Source organism: Physella acuta, unplaced genomic scaffold (assembly GCF_028476545.2).
Source record: "Physella acuta isolate Inbredline_101_S28 unplaced genomic scaffold, ASM2847654v3 ptg000523l, whole genome shotgun sequence".
Classification (NCBI taxonomy): domain Eukaryota; kingdom Metazoa; phylum Mollusca; class Gastropoda; family Physidae; genus Physella; species Physella acuta.
The window spans coordinates 11,456-28,937 of NW_026732042.1; the positions used below are offsets into that span (position 1 = coordinate 11,456).

At 31.3% G+C, this 17,482-nt stretch overlaps 1 protein-coding gene across 3 annotated transcripts; it reads left to right on the plus strand.

The window, feature by feature from the left end:
- The first annotated feature begins 532 nt into the window (after positions 1-532).
- On the plus strand, positions 533-16,834 carry LOC131945091 (uncharacterized). 3 transcript variants are annotated; one of them, XM_059306077.1, is made up of 15 exons: positions 533-643; positions 1,514-1,679; positions 2,189-2,311; positions 3,074-3,247; positions 3,822-3,965; positions 4,441-4,534; positions 5,530-5,730; positions 6,086-6,221; positions 6,724-6,844; positions 7,332-7,468; positions 7,841-7,963; positions 8,402-8,624; positions 8,932-9,098; positions 9,368-9,650; positions 11,529-16,834. In XM_059306077.1, exons 1-15 carry the CDS (start codon positions 534-536, stop codon positions 11,544-11,546), a joined length of 2,220 nt encoding a protein of 739 aa, XP_059162060.1. In that variant the 5' UTR covers position 533; the 3' UTR covers positions 11,547-16,834. The 3 variants fall into 3 exon arrangements, with proteins under 3 accessions (XP_059162060.1, XP_059162061.1, XP_059162059.1); XM_059306078.1 differs by having other exon boundaries at positions 12,933-16,834; XM_059306076.1 differs by lacking the exon at positions 11,529-16,834 and having other exon boundaries at positions 9,368-10,725.
- Positions 16,835-17,482: the final 648 nt, after the last annotated feature.

Here is a 17,482-nt window from a genome sequence, read left to right on the forward strand (position 1 = left end):
AGTTTTCGATGATTTTTAAACTACATTATATTAACAATTTATTAACATACCAGTTAACTAACTTGCCAGGAGCGATTTTTTTTAAAAGAACAGAAACGTTATGTCATGTTATATTTAAATATAAATGCTATTCTTTTATTTGTGCCTCTGTAGATGTGTAATTTAATGTAAGCTGAGTATGTGTAGGCAAACACTAATTAAAACTAAATATAAACTACAATTTCGTTGGCACAATTAGATCCATTATGTTGAAATGGCTTTTCACTGCATAATTTACAAAGATCTATAATCTATATTCTATGTACTATGTAGTATGTATGGGATAAAAATATGAGGCTCCACATTTTTAATTAAAACAGTAGTGGTTAAAGCTAATAATTGTTTATTATCCACCACAGTAGACGAAACGTATTTTCAACATTAGTTAAATTGCACTGTTGATGTGATAACAACAGTTATTAATTAATTATATCTAGACCCCTGAACCAGAGTGTGTGTGCATATATTGGCAATAGATCTAGATCTATATTATCATGGAGACCGAAGCTGATGAAGATAAGAGGGGAGGTAACTACCAAGAAGCTATAGTGAAATACTCTCAGCTGCTTCAGTCGACTTCAAAATCAAAAGAAGAGGCATTGAGGTGATTGTCTAGTTTTTGTCGTGTAAACGTATTGACTACACACTCATTTCATTATTAAATACATTAAATTTAAAAGACGATTATTGTCGTTTAATTTAGATCGAGTTTGTAATTAATTTAAATTAATATGGGGTAGTCTACCTAAGTTATTGCCTTTTTTACCTAACCTTCGGAGCTAGGCTCCTAGTCGTCCTAGACTTCAAATCAAGTTAAGCAGACTAAGCTACAACTGTACAAGCTAGGTTAGAGTAGAATAAATATATTAAACGAGCCGGCCCGCGGCATAACATACGCCGCTATTTAGTTGTTTCTAATTTTCAATAATTCATAATTTGTGAATTCGACAGTACCAACGCTGACACTGAAAATATTTCTTTAAAACACTATAAGTAGCTCGTTAAGGACCATAACCCCCCCCCCCCTTCCCCCCCCCCCCCCCCCTACGTTTAAAATCGTTGGCTCTGCTTGTAAACATTTAGAGTGAACACAGCTCACTAAAACCATGTAGGGGTGGGGAGGTAGGGAGAGCGTTTGCAGCTTGTTTTCTAACGGCTCGAAGAAGAGAATTATATATATAGATAGTAAAAATTATAAATAAAATTAATAACCAGCAAATTACCATTGGGACCTATTCTTTTAAAAACTCTACAAAGCATGGTAGGCCTACATACTAGTACATACTATTATAAAAAAGGCTATAAATATTAGGCCTAAATAATTAAATATTCTAATTCATAAAAAATATTGGACTTAGAATCTATCTATATTTAATATTTAAGCATTTTTTTTTTTTGTATTTAAAAAATGTTCTTCATATGAAGATTTTAAAAATAATTTAAATTAGTAAGAATTTCAACTCTTTTATTTCAGATGGTTGTGTGCTCGTGGTGAGTGTTATCTGGAACTTTCAGAGTGGAAGAAAGCCCTGGAGGATGGTAAAAATGCTCTCGATGCAGCCAGGAGATCTGAAGATGGCACAGAGGCTGATGAGGGTACCAACCAGAGAGTGGTTGGGGCCTGTGTTTTGTGTGGGATGGTAAATTTTCATTTAGAATTTTTTTTAAAGAAAACATTGTTGCATTTAATTTTATATTATATATGCTGCATTAAGTTCATCAAACAATCATTATCTTTATGTTGTGTGTATGTATGTGTATAAAAACTGTATATAGTCCTACATCACATAAGTGTTGAAAAAGATTGAAGAAATTTTTTTTTTTTTTTTCCTTTAGTACAACTAAGATTAAATGCACGAAAAATGCAAATTTAGGGTTAGAAGTTTCTAACACCGGATTTACACTTGCATCATGTATACTATAGCCTACATGTCTAGGAGAGAAAAAACTCACAACAAGTTAGCATACACCTATTGTGGAAAAAGATTTACAAATATCTTTAACTTGCTACAAGTTTTTTCCTAGACATGTATAGTATATATGTCACAAGTGTAAACGCGGTATAATAAATAGTTGATTTCAACATTTTGTATTACAATGTAAGTGTCCGAAATTTTTTTCTTAAAAAGATGTTTTTTCTTTTGTGTAGGCATGTTCACAGTTAGAAATGTTTTTGGAAGCTCTGGACTATTTTAAGGATGGGCTTAAAAAAGACCCAAAAAATAAACAAATATCAGGAGAGCTGAAGAAACTACAGAACATTATCATGAAGGTATGGTTATAAGTACAACATAAGTTACAATTATTATTTGCAAAGTAATATTTTTTTAAAGATAACATACAGGTAAGGCCAACTGCATGGGGCAGATGAAGGAGAGTTGAACTGTGACATTGGCATATGGAAGGATAGTGTGGTCATCACTTTGCCTAGCTGGCATTACTATCACTGACGTGATTCAGGTACCCAGCAGAGCTGGATGGGCTCAGGGATGTCCTTTGGACTCTAACCTGGGATCTGAACTTGATATTTTTGGTCATGTGCTTGACTTTCTGACCTTGCTGTCTCATGAATTCCTGTAAGTAGAGTAGCCACCTTTTTGAACCTGCAGGTTCATAGGGCAAGTGAAGTAGAGTTCACCTGTTACTGTGACCTCAGCATATAAGGGATAGTGTGGTCAGCACTATGCAGCCGACTTTACTTTCCCTAATGTGATTTAGTTACCCATCAATGCTGGGTGGACCTAGTGACGTTCTACTGACTTGAACCCGGATTTGAACTCGAGATTTTCTGGTTAGCAGTCTAGTGCTCTACTGCTAGGCCACACTGTCCCATATGAATTCCAGTGTGCCACCTTAAAATTAAGATTAAAGGAAAAGTTTTTTTTAGTTCATGCAGACTTATCAAGTATTTTTAGTCAGAATTAGTCATTTCTGCTTTAAAAGTTGGTGATTCCTTCACTCTGGGATCTAGACCCATCCAGGATTTTTAAAAATATTGATGACATTGCTAACATGATGATCATTCTGATTTCAGGAGCAGAAAGAACATGCAGAATCTCAAGACTGCACCTATTCAGCTGTGTCTCTCTGTTCTCAAAGTATTTACCCCGGAGATGAACAGCTGATTAACATGGAGAAAGAAATTTTGGCAGTGAAATATAAAATTTTGGATGATGAATTTTATAAAGGAAACAATAATCATATTACGGTAATTTAAAAAAAAAAGTTTTGAAGGTTTTTTATTGAAGAGAATTTCCTCCAACACAATTAAGTATTATGTTAGCCTACTTTTCTTTCTGGATTTGAATCCAAAGCCTTTGTCCACCCAAGAACAATGTGCCGCCATTTCAGTATTACATTTCAGTAACTGAAACATAAATTAGTTAAGTTTCAGTATCATGTTTCAGTAAAAGAAACATTAGTTTAGTCAAATTAGTCTCAGTAACAGTAGTATTATTTTGTTTAATCCAACTTGTCTCAGTAACATTATTTAGTATACTCAAACTTGTCTTAGTAACAGTAACATTATTTAGGATACTCAAACTTGTCTCAGTAACACATTTCAGTAACAGAAACATTATTTAGTTTAATTAAACTTGTTTCAGTATCACTAGTCAAACTTGTCTCATTAACAGTAACATTATTTTGTTTAATCCAACTTGTCTCAGTAACATTATTTAGTTAAAGTCCAACTTTTTTTGTTACAGAAACATTTAGTTTAGTCAAGCTTGTCACAGTAACAGAAACATTATTTAGTTAAGTCCAACTTGTTTTTGTTACAGAAAGATGCCCAGCTGGAGACGCAGCTAGTGCAGGCTGCCTATGAATGTCTGACCATGGAAAACTTGAATGATTCTCTTATACTGATCTCCAAGGCTGTGGCCATGGATCCAAGCAATGTCTTCTATCGAACATTCAGAGCCCAGGTTTGGCTAATTGACAGTCTGTGTAACACTTTAAAATATTTTAATATAAAACAAACAACATAAAAATTTGATGTATTTTCCTTTATTATTGGCATCAATAGTTATTTTTTTTTAAAATTGAAAACATAGGTATCTATGCAATATATTCAATAATCAACACTTAAAAAAATATTGTAAAAGTAAAAGGGCTTAGAAAGTAAAAGTAATGAAAACATGATGGTCAATATGGAAAATGAAGTAGAGTTCACCTAAGCATGAGAAGGAATAGTTCGGTCAGTTTTATACTCATCAGTCTTTACTTTTGTTTCATGAGTTAGGTACCCATCAAAACTGGGGGGGCTCAGGGACGTCATCCGGACTGAGTCAGGACTTCAAAATGTTATTGTTAGCAGTCATGCTTCTACCTCCTGACCATCCCACCATAAACCTCATTCTGAATTGTAGTTGCTGTAAATAGTTTTGTTTATAATTCCAGGTGTATTTCAACCTGAAGCAATGGCATAAGGTGATACAGGATTACTGGATTATCCCTAAGTCAATGAGAAAACCAGATGTATGGAAACAAGGAGGTTGTAGCCATGTTATTTGTCATTTAACCCTTAGAGTCCCATTTGTCCAAATGTTGCCATGTTATTTTTCAGTTAACCCATATAGTCCTATTCACCCAAATGCTATATTATTTATTAGTTAAATCCACAGTAGAAATTTTATATTTTATGTAGATTTTCAGTTTTAAAATAGTATTAAGCTGCCTTATCATAGCTCAAGTAATAATTTGTTTTTCTGCTCAGTTTTGTTATGTCCCTTATAGAAAATATCAAATAAAATAATTAATTACTTCCCCTTATTCTAGCTAAGTAGTTATGTCAGTGTGTGGTCCAGTTTTTTTAATTGAGTTAGATAAAGACAATTGCTTTTTTTGTGGAAAAAATTTGGTTGAACAATCATCTTATTTCTTAAAATATTCTAAAATTCTCTTAAAACTTTAAAAAATGTGTTTAAAAAATGTTTGTGGAACATTGTTCCATTTTGTTCTATAACAAATACAACACTGAAATAGAGTACAGCAGACTAGTTTCAAGTGTAAGCGGACAAAAATGGGGCACAACCTAGCTAAACACTACTCTTATAAGTGATTAAATAATCATTTTTTAAAAAATGTTTAAAACTTACAATATTGTTCTGAAAAACTTTTTAAACTTAATAATATTTACACAGGCATGGTTTAATGATAGAACATTTGGCTGTTAGCCCTAAGGTCTAGTTCGGATCTTGATTCGGACTTGCGACTGTAGGATGTCTCAGAGTCCACCCAGCTCTGTTGGATACCTGACTTACATTGGGGAAAGTAAAGGCAGCTGGGATGAGGGCTGGCCACACTATCTTTTCATATGCCGAGGTCAAGAAACATATAAACTATACTTCATCTGCCCATTGGATCACTAGGTCTAAAGAGAAACTTTACTTACAACTTTACTAATACACAGAACTCCTACACAGATTTTTTTTTTTGGGGTTTATAAATTTACACAAGAAAATCTTCCATGTATCTTATGAAACTCAGGTAAAGCTTTAATGGAGCTCTGGCTACCAGTGCTGGCTGAGTTTTGGTTCCGCAAGGCGACCCAGTTGACAGGTGGGAAAGATGAAGAGGCTGCCATTTTGTTTCAGAAGGTTAGGGTCAAGCGTCTGTATGACCCCTTGACCGAAGATCAGCCAGTTAGAGTGGACTTTACTCAGTTTGGTCGAGCTGTCTTTGCAAAACGTAAGTTTGTGTAAGAATTGTACTTTATAAATATATAAACGGTATCTGTTATTTATATATATGTGTCGATTAAGACTTAAGTTAAGTATTATTATTGCTGATTTAATGCACAGCTTTAGCATTCAATAAAAGTTGTTATTGAATACTTTATAACACTTTTTAATTAACTTTTTATATTGTAATTTTAAATTATAAAAGGAAGATTACTTTTTTAGTTTTTCAAATGAGAAAACTGAAGACTTAAAAAGAAAGCAAAAAAGAAATTACAATAGAAGTTTTGTGATCTTATTAAATTTGTTTCTATTTTAGTATCTGGGTATCAGTTGTGATGTAATATCCTCAATGTTTACTTCAGGTGATATAGCTAAAGGTCAGACTGTGATGACTGACATTCCAATGGTAATGGCCCAGTCTCTAGGCTCCAGGCACATTCCAGCCTGCTGTAACTGTGCTGTGTCCCTTATAACACCTAAAGATTACTTTGGAAATAAGTAAATGTTACTTTTCTGGTTTTATTAAATATATGTTTGATCCTCTTTTATTATAGAGGAGTTTTGTATACTTATTTAATTAATTACACTAATGTAATTAACATGAGAACTTGTGTTTAACTTGTCTGTCTCGAGATCAGTTTAATGTTGTCCACAATTTATCTTTTTTTGCTCACTTGTTGAATATGGGTGTTTCTCATATGATACAGGTCTATGATTTTTGGAAGAATATCGGTCACAGGTCAATGCTTTTCAAGACAGATCATGTTCTTTTTTTGGGAATTTTCTCAAACAGAAAATTAAAAAAAGTTTCTTTAATGAAAAGTTTAAATTATTATTTAATAAAAGGGAACATAGTAATTTTTTCCTTCTATATATTCCTGGCTCTACATTACCCATGAAGCTTGCTTCTCCACCTTTTCCCACTCAGATTATCATGTTTATATCATTACATTTCTTGGACCTAAATGTCTTTTAAATTATATCAAGTTTTAATTACTAGGCTGCTATCGATGGGGAAAGACCAACTGGATCTCATAGAAGAGTTCTGGCCCAGTGTAGCATTTGAAGATTGCCCACACTGCCATAGAGAAAAGTACTGCAGCAAGCTGTGTAGAATAGAGGTGAGCTTTAAATATATAAAAGTTTTTCTTCTTCTTTATTCTTAATTTTAGAGTTGGAAGGGATCCCCGGCAACATAATTAAGTATACGTGTCAACTGGTTATGTGCCATTGAGGCCATTGACTCCGATTTCAGCCTGCTTTTCTTTTTAGATTTGCTTCTATAGCCTTTGTCCAACCAAGAACAAACTACAAGGTAGCAGTTGTTTGATTTTGGAGTTGTCTCTCCTAGAAGAGTGGCTCTCCCCAGCTAACGAGCCTCATCTGCCTGAGGGGTAGAACTCGAGACTCTTCGTTTTAGCAACCATGTGCTTTACCGACTCAACCATGCTGAGCCCTTAAAAGAGTTCAACTCTGTAAAATTTAAGTAGCAGCCTTACAAATGGGATAGAATAACAAGCTGTGAATAGATACAATAACATATATCTATTAATACATCAATGTTGTTTGAATAGTTTTTTATTTAAATTATTTTTTTTTCTTCCTGAGGCATGGGACAACTACCATCGTATTATTTGTCCAAGCTTAAACCCAGCAGCTAGCCAGATCTATGACATATGTGAAAACAAGGGATATGGTTACACATCTGATGGGCAGTGGACAGAAGTATGGGGTGGTCATTATAGGTAGGTCCATCATCAGATCTTATTTTTTTATACTGTAAAATGACAAAATTTTAGTTAAATGAATGAAATTTATTTGAACATTTTAAAATTCATCAGTATGCAATGTTTAATAGAATAGATAAACAAATTATCATTTAATTTCAATTTTTTTTCAAAGCCCAATATTGCTGATACTATGGCAGTAGTTATAACATAGTTTTTTGTTATTATTATATTTATTTAAAGATTTACCTGTAGAACATAGTTTTTTTTGTTATTATTGATATTTATTTAAAGATTTATCTGAACACTATTTATTTAGAATAATAATTTATATATATAGTTTTAAAATAGAATCAACCAATTATCATTGAATTTCAATTCTATTCTTAGCCCAATGATTTTGATAAAAATCTGGTCAATAATTTTATCACAAGTAAGAGATTTGATGGAGAAGGAGTCAGTCTCTGCACCAACAGTTGAACACTGGGCTAAGGCTAGGGCACCTTTCAGAAGGTACTGCTGTTGCTCCACGTTTGTAGAAAATGGTTTTGGTAACCAAAGATTATTTGTTGTGTGCAATATTGTGAGAAAAGGTATACAAATTCGTATGCTTTTGGTGTTAACTTTCATTTAAGAGTGTAAATTTCTTAGATCAAGAAAGCCCAAAAAAAATTATCATTATTATAATGTTATGTAATTTAGATACTGGTACACTAAATCTTTATAAAATGTGAAAATGTTTGAAAAATATTAGTTTGCCTACATGATACATTGATATGTAAAAGAACAAAATGTAATTCATCTTGTTCGTCAGTCCTTTTTATTTACTTTAAAAAATTGATTGAAGTCAACATTTAACATTGTTTCGAATAAAAAATTAGCTAAATTTTAATTTAAAAACAAAAAAACTAGCTTTTTGAAGTAAAATCCCTCTTCATAAACCTTCCCCAGATTTATTGCCTATGGCACAATCCCAGCCATCAAACGTATGCCACACATGCTCCCCATATTTCAATCCGTTTTTGCTGACTGTGGCAGTGGCCTCAAGTATAACATTAACGAAGAAGAATTTAATGGCCGATACTACCAGGCAGCCTGCAACCTTCAGTGTTTTTCCCCATCAATCACTCCATACCATAGGTTCCTGGATAACATAAAAGAGGATATTCGTGCTGTATGTTTTTGTATTTTCCTTTCTTTGTCTTTAAATATATGAAAATTTATTATTTTTTAAACTTAAATGTTTGTCTTTTAATCTTACTTCATAAGCAGAGTTTCTTTAAGTCCTATTCGGTGGCACACCTGCCTCTTAACAAAATAAAAAGAACACTATAATTTATATATTTAAGCCAGTATCCACCCGCCTGTCCACCCCCGAAAATTTTTTCTAAAAGAAACACTGATTATAAATCATGAAATAAAACAAATACATTTTCTACAAATACAAAAGAAATAAATCTGCAGTGTTTCTCTCTCTCCAGGTTGGGATGCTCAAGTACCTATCAGACAGACCCCCTGAAGCCCAGTTTGCTGCCATGTGCCCCCTTCATGCCTGCAGCAACCACTCCTGCTTTAACAATGCTGAAGTATGTGACCTTGACATTGATGGCAGGCCTGGAATCCAGATGATTGCACGCAGAGATATCAAGTAATGGTCTATTTATGTCTACGTTTAAAAATTAACAGAGCGTACCTTTTTTTGGGAGAGTAGAAAAGTTTTTGCTTACCTTAATATTCATTGGTATGCACTTTAAAAAGAATATAATTTTATTGCATTCATCAACTTGGGTGACAAAACAAAACAATGAAGAACAATGACCACTGCTTAATTAATATCTTTAAAAAAAATTTCTTATTCAATACTATTCACAAGTTATTGCATTGACTTGATTTTTTGTCTATTTTAAATTCTCCAAGGGAAGGCGAGGAAGTGTTTATCACCTACATCGATACTGCCATGCCTAAACTGCTGCGTAAGGCCTGGCTCTACAAATCCTTTAATTTCTGGTGCTCGTGTCAACGCTGCCAGTTTGAAGGCGAGCAGCCAAACGAATGTACCAACTGCCACAAGAAAGCACCGGAGGGCAAAAACTTCTCTGCCTGCGGCAAGTGTAAGAAGGCCTGGTATTGCGGAGTAGCTTGTCAAAAAGATGCATGGAAAAAGGGGCACAAAGTAGTCTGCCTGACAGATCACTCACAGGTAACTAGCCCTGAAGGCTACGATCAGTTGTAATTGATTTGTTTGACGGTGTTGTTTGGTTTTTTTAATTGCCAAAAAAAAAAAATGCTCAGTGGGAGTAGTCGTTGTTGCGCTGTGCAGTAACCGTTGGTATAAGCCTGTTCCAATACTATTAAAATTTATTTATTTTTACATCCTTCTTTTGAATCAAGTGGATAATTGATGAATATAAGATGATTAAAATTGTATATGAATTAAAAAGGTTTAGAATAATTTGAAATATAAAATGGGGCAGGTTTATGCTGTTTATAAAATCCATGAAGTATGCTTTGTAATATCTAGCAAAGATTATTATAGATTACATTTTTTAAGATGTTTGCAATTAATTAGGACTAATGATACATTTGTGGATTATTTCTTTATGACATTATCACAAAATTTTATAGGGTTTCTAATGGTCTCTTTTAAGTGTTTTAAAGTTTCAAATATCACAAGTGTATCATAGTTCCTTTATGCATTTTTTTTTCTTCTTGAGTTTCATTTAGAAATAGTAAAACCTTTTGAAAATTCATCTTACAAATCTTGTTACAAAATATTTATGAAAAGTGCATTGGTAAAATAAATAACCCAGCACACATTTTAAAACTGTTTCAACAATTAACACAAAAATATGTTAAAACCTCAATTTCTATGGTTTTTGTCTCTTATTAAGGTTTTTGCATACTTTTGTGTTGCTATAAATTATCTATAAAAAAGGTTTTACATCGTAGCAGAGGTGGTCTATGTGCTTTTGCAGCAACTGTACATTTTGAGTGTAAACTGCACCAGGACTGTAGTAGCTTAAAAAGCTGGATTTGTACTGTCATTGTTTGTTTATTTCCCCTTTTGTTCAAATTTTGGAAAATGAGAGTAGAATAAGAAAAAAAACAACAAAGATCTATGGAAGTAATTTATAATTTAGTGGTATATTATTATATATGAGACTAATAAATTATTTTTATTCCTCAGAAAAGCAAACTTTAACATAAGCATTTGTCTGCCATTTATGATAACTTACAAAAAAAATTAACAATTTTTTTTTAATTATGAATCCACATATTAACCATTAATGTCCCATTCATTCTACCAAAACTCCACCCATGACGGCCCAATGTAAGGAGCATAACTCTGTATGATCAAGTGAATAGTTTCACAAAATATTTGTTTTTGTCTAAATGAAATTGAAAATTAAGATAAAAACTATTGCTTAATGTTGGGAATAAACCTGGCTTTCCAACAGTATTAAATAGAATATATTATATTCGGTAAAAGTACAGTAAAAAAATAAAAAATGTCGGAGAAAATTCAAAACAGGTCATTTTCGGTAGTCAACTTTATTTATTTTTGTCTAAACAACTAAGCATCGAATTTAACAGTTAAATATCAATTTGGTTATGTTTAAGATAAATAATTCATAAAATACATGCCTAGATACGTTTAGAGGCATTATTTTATCTTATTTTTAATATTAAATCTACTAAAAAAAGGACAGATGAGTCTAAAATTTCGAGATCGAAAGAAGCTATTATTTTTTATCTTTCAAAAGCGCCATTGAAATTATAAGACCGGAAAAGGATGCTGAAACCATCCGACTTCCTGTTTAGTTAAAAATTAAGATTTGTAGGCCAAATTTTAATGAAACAAATTTAATTTTTCTATGCGTATTTTAAGCGGGCGGCAGCGGGCGTTACGGGACATTAATGGTTAAAAGCATGGATTATATGTAACTTTTATTTTAATTTCTAATAATTAAATTTTAGTTATTACTATTAATTTTTTCGTTTAAAGAAAAGTGCTAAAATTTGTTTCTGATATCTGACAGTATTTGTGCATAGTAACCAGATTTTTATATTTTCACAGACCAAATTCCCAGTGTGATTTCCTTTCCTCTAAGAACAGTCCTGCAACCGCTGTGTGCTGTGTTTAGTTGATTGCTTGCCAGATCCTGTAGTTTACCCTAGCGACCCTTTGATTGTCATTTGTTCTCAATTTTAAAACAACCTATCCATCCTTCCCTGTTATGCTCCTTCCCTTTTACATTAAGTTATCTGCCCTTTTTACAACTTGCATTGTATTCAACCTTAAATACCGGTATCACAAAAGGGCTAATATGTACAATACAGAATAGTACATTCCCTAAGCATCCATTAACCTCTTTTAAAAATTGCATTAAAAAAAGGTTTTTGTTTAATAGGTTGTTAAATTATTATGCACTATAAACAATTTATTTTGAACCATATTATATTTTAATTTTTTGAAAACCCTATAGTTATAATAAGTTAGTTCATTTGATTAGCACTTTTAATTCAGGGTACTTTTTTCAACTAGACATGTTAAAAAAACTTTCTACTTAAATTTCGTAGTGTACAAACGGATTTATCATTTTCTAACATTTAACTTTTTTTTGGAGGTTAATGGATGATGGCTATACACTTGTTTTAACCAGAAAAGTTTTATTTTTTAAAAAGATTTTCATTTGCTCAAATTTTGAATTTCAATTAAAAAAACAACTTTACATTTAATTTTAAAATGAATTTTAAGGTAATATTACTTTTTATGCATAAAATATCACATATTAAAGATTAAAAATAATTAAAAAATATTTATTAAAATGTAATTAATTTTAAAAAGTTAATAGAAATCTAATAATTAAAATTCTTAATTTCTTTAAATAGAAGATACCATTAGATTCTTTGTTACATATCCATACTAGTTACCATGTGTTACCAGTAGTTTAAAGCTTACATTGAAAGTATGGAATTAAGCATACACCCATCACATCCATGAAAAAAATAAAAGTTGTGTATAATAAGAAAACAATGTTTGCATAACAAAATTGATTTAATTTTCCACCCTCCATTCCATTGTAAATTACCAGTTTTACCTAAATATGTGTACTTACATACCTTTTTTCTCCAAACCATTTATAACACAGTTAACTTTTAATATATAGCCACAAGAGGCTTAATTTTTTTCTTAGTCTAATACTAGAAGATGCAGGTTTTTTTTTTTTTCATTTTCAGTATTTGAAATGTTTAAATATTTAAAATAATCTATGTAGAAAAAAGCTAATATTTAAAAAAATGTTCACTGTGAATTAAACTTCAACAATATTATCTAATTTTTCGCATAAACAATAATCTAAATTATTTAGTGCTGAAGTGCTCTTTCAAAATGATTTATCACAGGTAAGAAATAAATAAGTGAAACTTATTCAAAAGAATTTGTTGTTGCTTTTAACACTACTCTTTTTATACACAACAGCTGAAAGAGATATTGTAAGTGCTGCAAAGATGGGGGACTCATCGCCCTACTGTGGTGCCATCTACGCTACATATCTTTTCAGAGAAGTAATCATTTGTACTTCATATTCCTTTTTGGGAATTCATCTAGCTTAAGATAATCTGATGACTCAACAAAAATTAAAAATGCTGATTATACACTTCTAAACAACTAGCCAGATTTCTACTAGCTAATAATTTAGGTACAGTAGTTATGAATGTCCCTCTTACTAATTTTTTTTTCACCCTTATCATTTTATGAATCCTATTTTTTTTAATTTTTATTTTGTAACTAATGATTTTTTAATTCTCTCCCAACTCATGTAAAAATTGTAACAAATTAATCCTAATTTATTTCTAACCGTCTTTTAAATGTAATAAACAAACCTGAATGATTGATTAATTGGCTCTTTATGAGAATGTTTTTATACTAAATACAATTAATATACTTTTTATTGTGAAGGTAGTTTAAATTATACCACTGGTATGTCATGTTTTTTTAGAAACAGCCATATTATTAATATCTGGAGGGAAGAGTTCAATTAGGTAGTCCAAACTGGCGAAAAAGTGCGTTTTAGGGTCAGTTTTTGCGGTTTTCAAAAAAAAAATTTCACTACTTCTAGTTGTCCTATAAGAATAAAAATTATATGTCAATAAAGTTTAAGTCTTTATCTGTCGTAATCTGGTATTTTTATATCTGTAACACATGTCTGAATGTGTTTTATATTTGTTTGAAAAGTATCAGTTACGTCAACAAATTTCACCGTTTTGCGTGTACCGATCGACCCCACACTGTTTTATTTGGTCGCGGCTTCGCGACGAAGCATCGTAGAAGCATAATCTTAATGTCATTTTAAAGATCGAATTCTAGGCTGTCATTTGATGTATAAATTGAAAAAATAACTTGTTTATTTCATTTAAAAAATACAGATTTTAAACTTTAAATGACGATATATACACGGAAACAAACTAATTCTGTTTCAATTTTTACACCGATGTAAAGTTCAGTTTTATAACTACTTTGTGTTGTAAATTCAAGTATTTCTGATTTACGGTCGCGAAGCCGTACCCCCAATAAACATATAACCCTCGAGTCGACTTTCAGCCCCGAGTAAGTTGCTCGCCGAACGGTTTTAAAGGTTGACGACCGATGATGCTAAACGGATTTTACCCTTGCTAGAGCCTTCAAACAAGTTGTAAGTATCATTTTTAAAGTTTCATTTCCATTTTAATAAATGAATTTTAAGTTTGAATGTCAGTTTGGTTTAATTAGTACACGTTATTAATGTAAATTTGAACGCTTCAAGTCCACGGTTTTAGCGTGTGAACTACGCTTGTACACAGGGTGTGTTTAGACGTGAAGCTATTTAATTCAGGACATTCTAGGGACTTAAAATATGGATGCACTTAACTATTAGATGCTAGTGTTTACTAATTCTTTAAAATCTATTGACTGGGATCAATGATAGGGTCGTATTACTACAGTTTATCTGGACTATCACGTCAAAATTATGAATCGACAAATTCAAAATGGCCACCAGACTATCTTGGTTACTATGTGGACGAACTCAATTATTTACAGGGAACGAAGGTTAAATACTTATAAAATATTAATGAAACACAAAAGAAATGTATAATTATAATAACTATACATTTTTATCGATTTATTTAAAACAAAAGACACTAAATTTTAAGGACTAATGTGATTAATTTTTTTATTTTCTGTTGTGCACTCTGATTCTGATTCCCCTGCTGAATAATGTGAAATGGTCTGCGCCAGTCTCCTTAATAAAATGTACCAGATCAATTTTTAGATGGTTGTGCAATTTATTAAGATTGTACATGTTGTGACTTAGTTTTAAATGTTATATTAGTTGTAAGTGTAAGTAGTACTAGTAGTATTTCTCATTATTTATTTATTTTATAAGCATATAATAGTAACAATGAAGGACAGTTAAGTTGTCCTATAGGATGTTGAGAACCACAGTATGGCATCTTCATCATTGGATATCTCAACCATTGTGGGACAAGCAACGATTATTTCAAATTTCATTCAGTAGAATTACTCTTAAAAATATATATAAAAAATATAAATTACTTTTAACAAAAAGGTGTTTTCAGGCTTTTTCATATGTTTCCAGTTATAGTCATAGGACAAATAGTAGGCCTACACAATAGGCTAGTAGTAAATTTAATTATATTTTATTAATCACTGAATCAATTGTTCGTTCCATAGCTGGAGACATTTACGGTGGCCTATCCAGAACTTTCCTTACAAGGGAAGGGAAGAAGGCCAAGACCCCACTCCCCCCTACAATTCCCAAAACATATTACTTACTCTTGATGCTCCACAAGATCAAGGTTGAGGGAAACAAGACGTACAAAGATGTTCCCCCAAAACTGTTCCCCCAAAGCAGTTATCAGGTTTGAAAAGAAACCAAAGCATGTGGCATCAACTGCTGCATCACTTGTAGGCATCACGTCTTTATTAAACTACATTACATTACATTTACTCTACTAAATTTTGATTCTGTTTCTCCTGCACTAGATAACTGTGGTATTTTTTAAAATAATATTTTAACTCATGTGATTTTTGAAAATAATTAACACATTTTTCCACGTCGATGTTACCAACACAATAATTTTAGAGTTATTCCAAAGCAAAAAAAAAAAAAATTGAATTTTTTTTTTTTATGAAAATAAAAGTGACCAAAACGCATTTTTGTCATTTTCAATTATTTTTTTACCTTAGAAAGACTCATTTTAGATGACTGAAAAAAATTGGGCATATATATTACAAACTTTGCAGCAACTTTACCAATTTCCACACTTCTATGTTATTTAGTTTAAAAAATATGGGTTCTCAAAAATGGCACTTTTTGAAAATCAGTTTTTTACCAAATTTTGCTTTTTTAAAAATCGCATAACTTTTTTATTTATTGAGATATTTTTATAAAATTTGTGGCATAGACCTTACAATTAAAAGTTCTTTCATGACATACTCACTCCAGAAGTCTGCAATCAATAGTTAATTTCAGTTTGGACTACCTAGTTCAATACAGTAGGCAGTTAAAAGGTATTATAAAGTAAAATGTTCGATACGAATAGTTTCAATCCATTGCTCCTCAAGAGCAAAGTGAAAAATGTAAAATAAATTTTTTATTTACTTGAAAACAATCTTTATTGTACTTAATCCAACTCTATGTACCAGATGAGGGTATTTTTAATAGTTGATCATGATGAGATGCTAGTTTTTTACACAACTTGGGATATTTTCTCTTGCACAGAATTGAATTAGGTTAGATTGAGTGTTCTGGGCTAGTAAAATTTGTTTTTTTTGGATAGACCTATGCAAGTTAAGTTTTTAACATACTTTTGGATATTAAAAAAGTCTGTTTAGTTTTTTTCTCATTATCAAATTTTTGCAAATCCATGCAGTGAAACAATAAAGAACACCCTAGTTAGCTCTACAGTTTATAAATATTTTAGAATATTAAAAGCAGTTTTTAAAAAAAAAAATGTTTATTGATAAATCTTTAAAATAACCAATGTTATTTTGCTGTGTCTCAGCTGGGGTTTAGCTGGAAAACTAACATGTCATGTTTTGATTTGTGTGGTTAGCTCTGATTTCTATAGAGAAACAAACTCAACTTTTCTGAGAATAAAAGTTTTCACATTTTAAATTACTCTAAATGGTGTTAACAGTATTAATCATTAGTTGTAGGTAAACATAAGAAAAAGTTCTCTATAACCCTATTCGTAAGTTTTTTTTTGGAATGTTTTCTAGATGGAAATAATAAAGAATAGCCAATGAGTAATGCTAAGTTTTAATAAATTGTTTACAGTTTCCATTCCCAATCCTACGAGGGGAAGTCATGAATGTGTGTGTTTATTTAAGAATGAATTAACTTATTTTATTACCTTTTTTTTATATTAAATTTTTTTTAGTAATTATCCTGTACTATACATTATTAAAATCCATTGTTTTCTGAAATAAAAGTTTGTTTTCATTTTCTTTAAAAACACATTAAATCATTTTTATTTAGTTATAAAACAAATAAGTAAATGAAAGTGTTGAAAATGTGGTGGATGATAAAAACTATTAGACCTAGAAATAGAAACCAATACAGAGACATTGATGGTTATAAACAACATAAGTTCTCTGTTTTAGACCTAGTGAAGTTTCATCTGCTCAATGTTTAAAATTTGGACCCAGCACTAAATATCCAAAACTGCTGTACACTAAAACTAACGTTTCTTTTGAAATTTTGGTAGTTTAGAAACATTATCATGTGCTACATGTGCTACAATGTAGTGAAAAATTAAAATAACTTGCTAATTTATTTTCTAAGTTAACACATTTTTGCAAAGTGGCTAACTGAAATTACTTGAAATTAATAACTATTATTTTCATATTTGAAATCCAGTTTTTTAGATCCCAGACGTACAAAACCAGGGTGGGCAGTTGATTTTAAAAGCAATTTGTTCTTTTGCCAAAGCTTGTTTTAAAATCATTTCACATCTACGCCAGTT

What these genes read in the sequence shown, in the direction of transcription:
- LOC131945091 (XM_059306076.1), top strand. Translation starts at nt 534, where the DNA reads ATGGAGACCGAAGCTGATGAAGATAAGAGGGGAGGTAACTACCAAGAA. An exon ending in ATCGAACATTCAGAGCCCAG is followed by an intron (nt 3,966 to 4,440) that starts GTTTGGCTAATT and finishes TTATAATTCCAG; the next exon opens with GTGTATTTCAACCTGAAGCA. An exon ending in GCAAGCTGTGTAGAATAGAG is followed by an intron (nt 6,845 to 7,331) that starts GTGAGCTTTAAA and finishes TTTCTTCCTGAG; the next exon opens with GCATGGGACAACTACCATCG.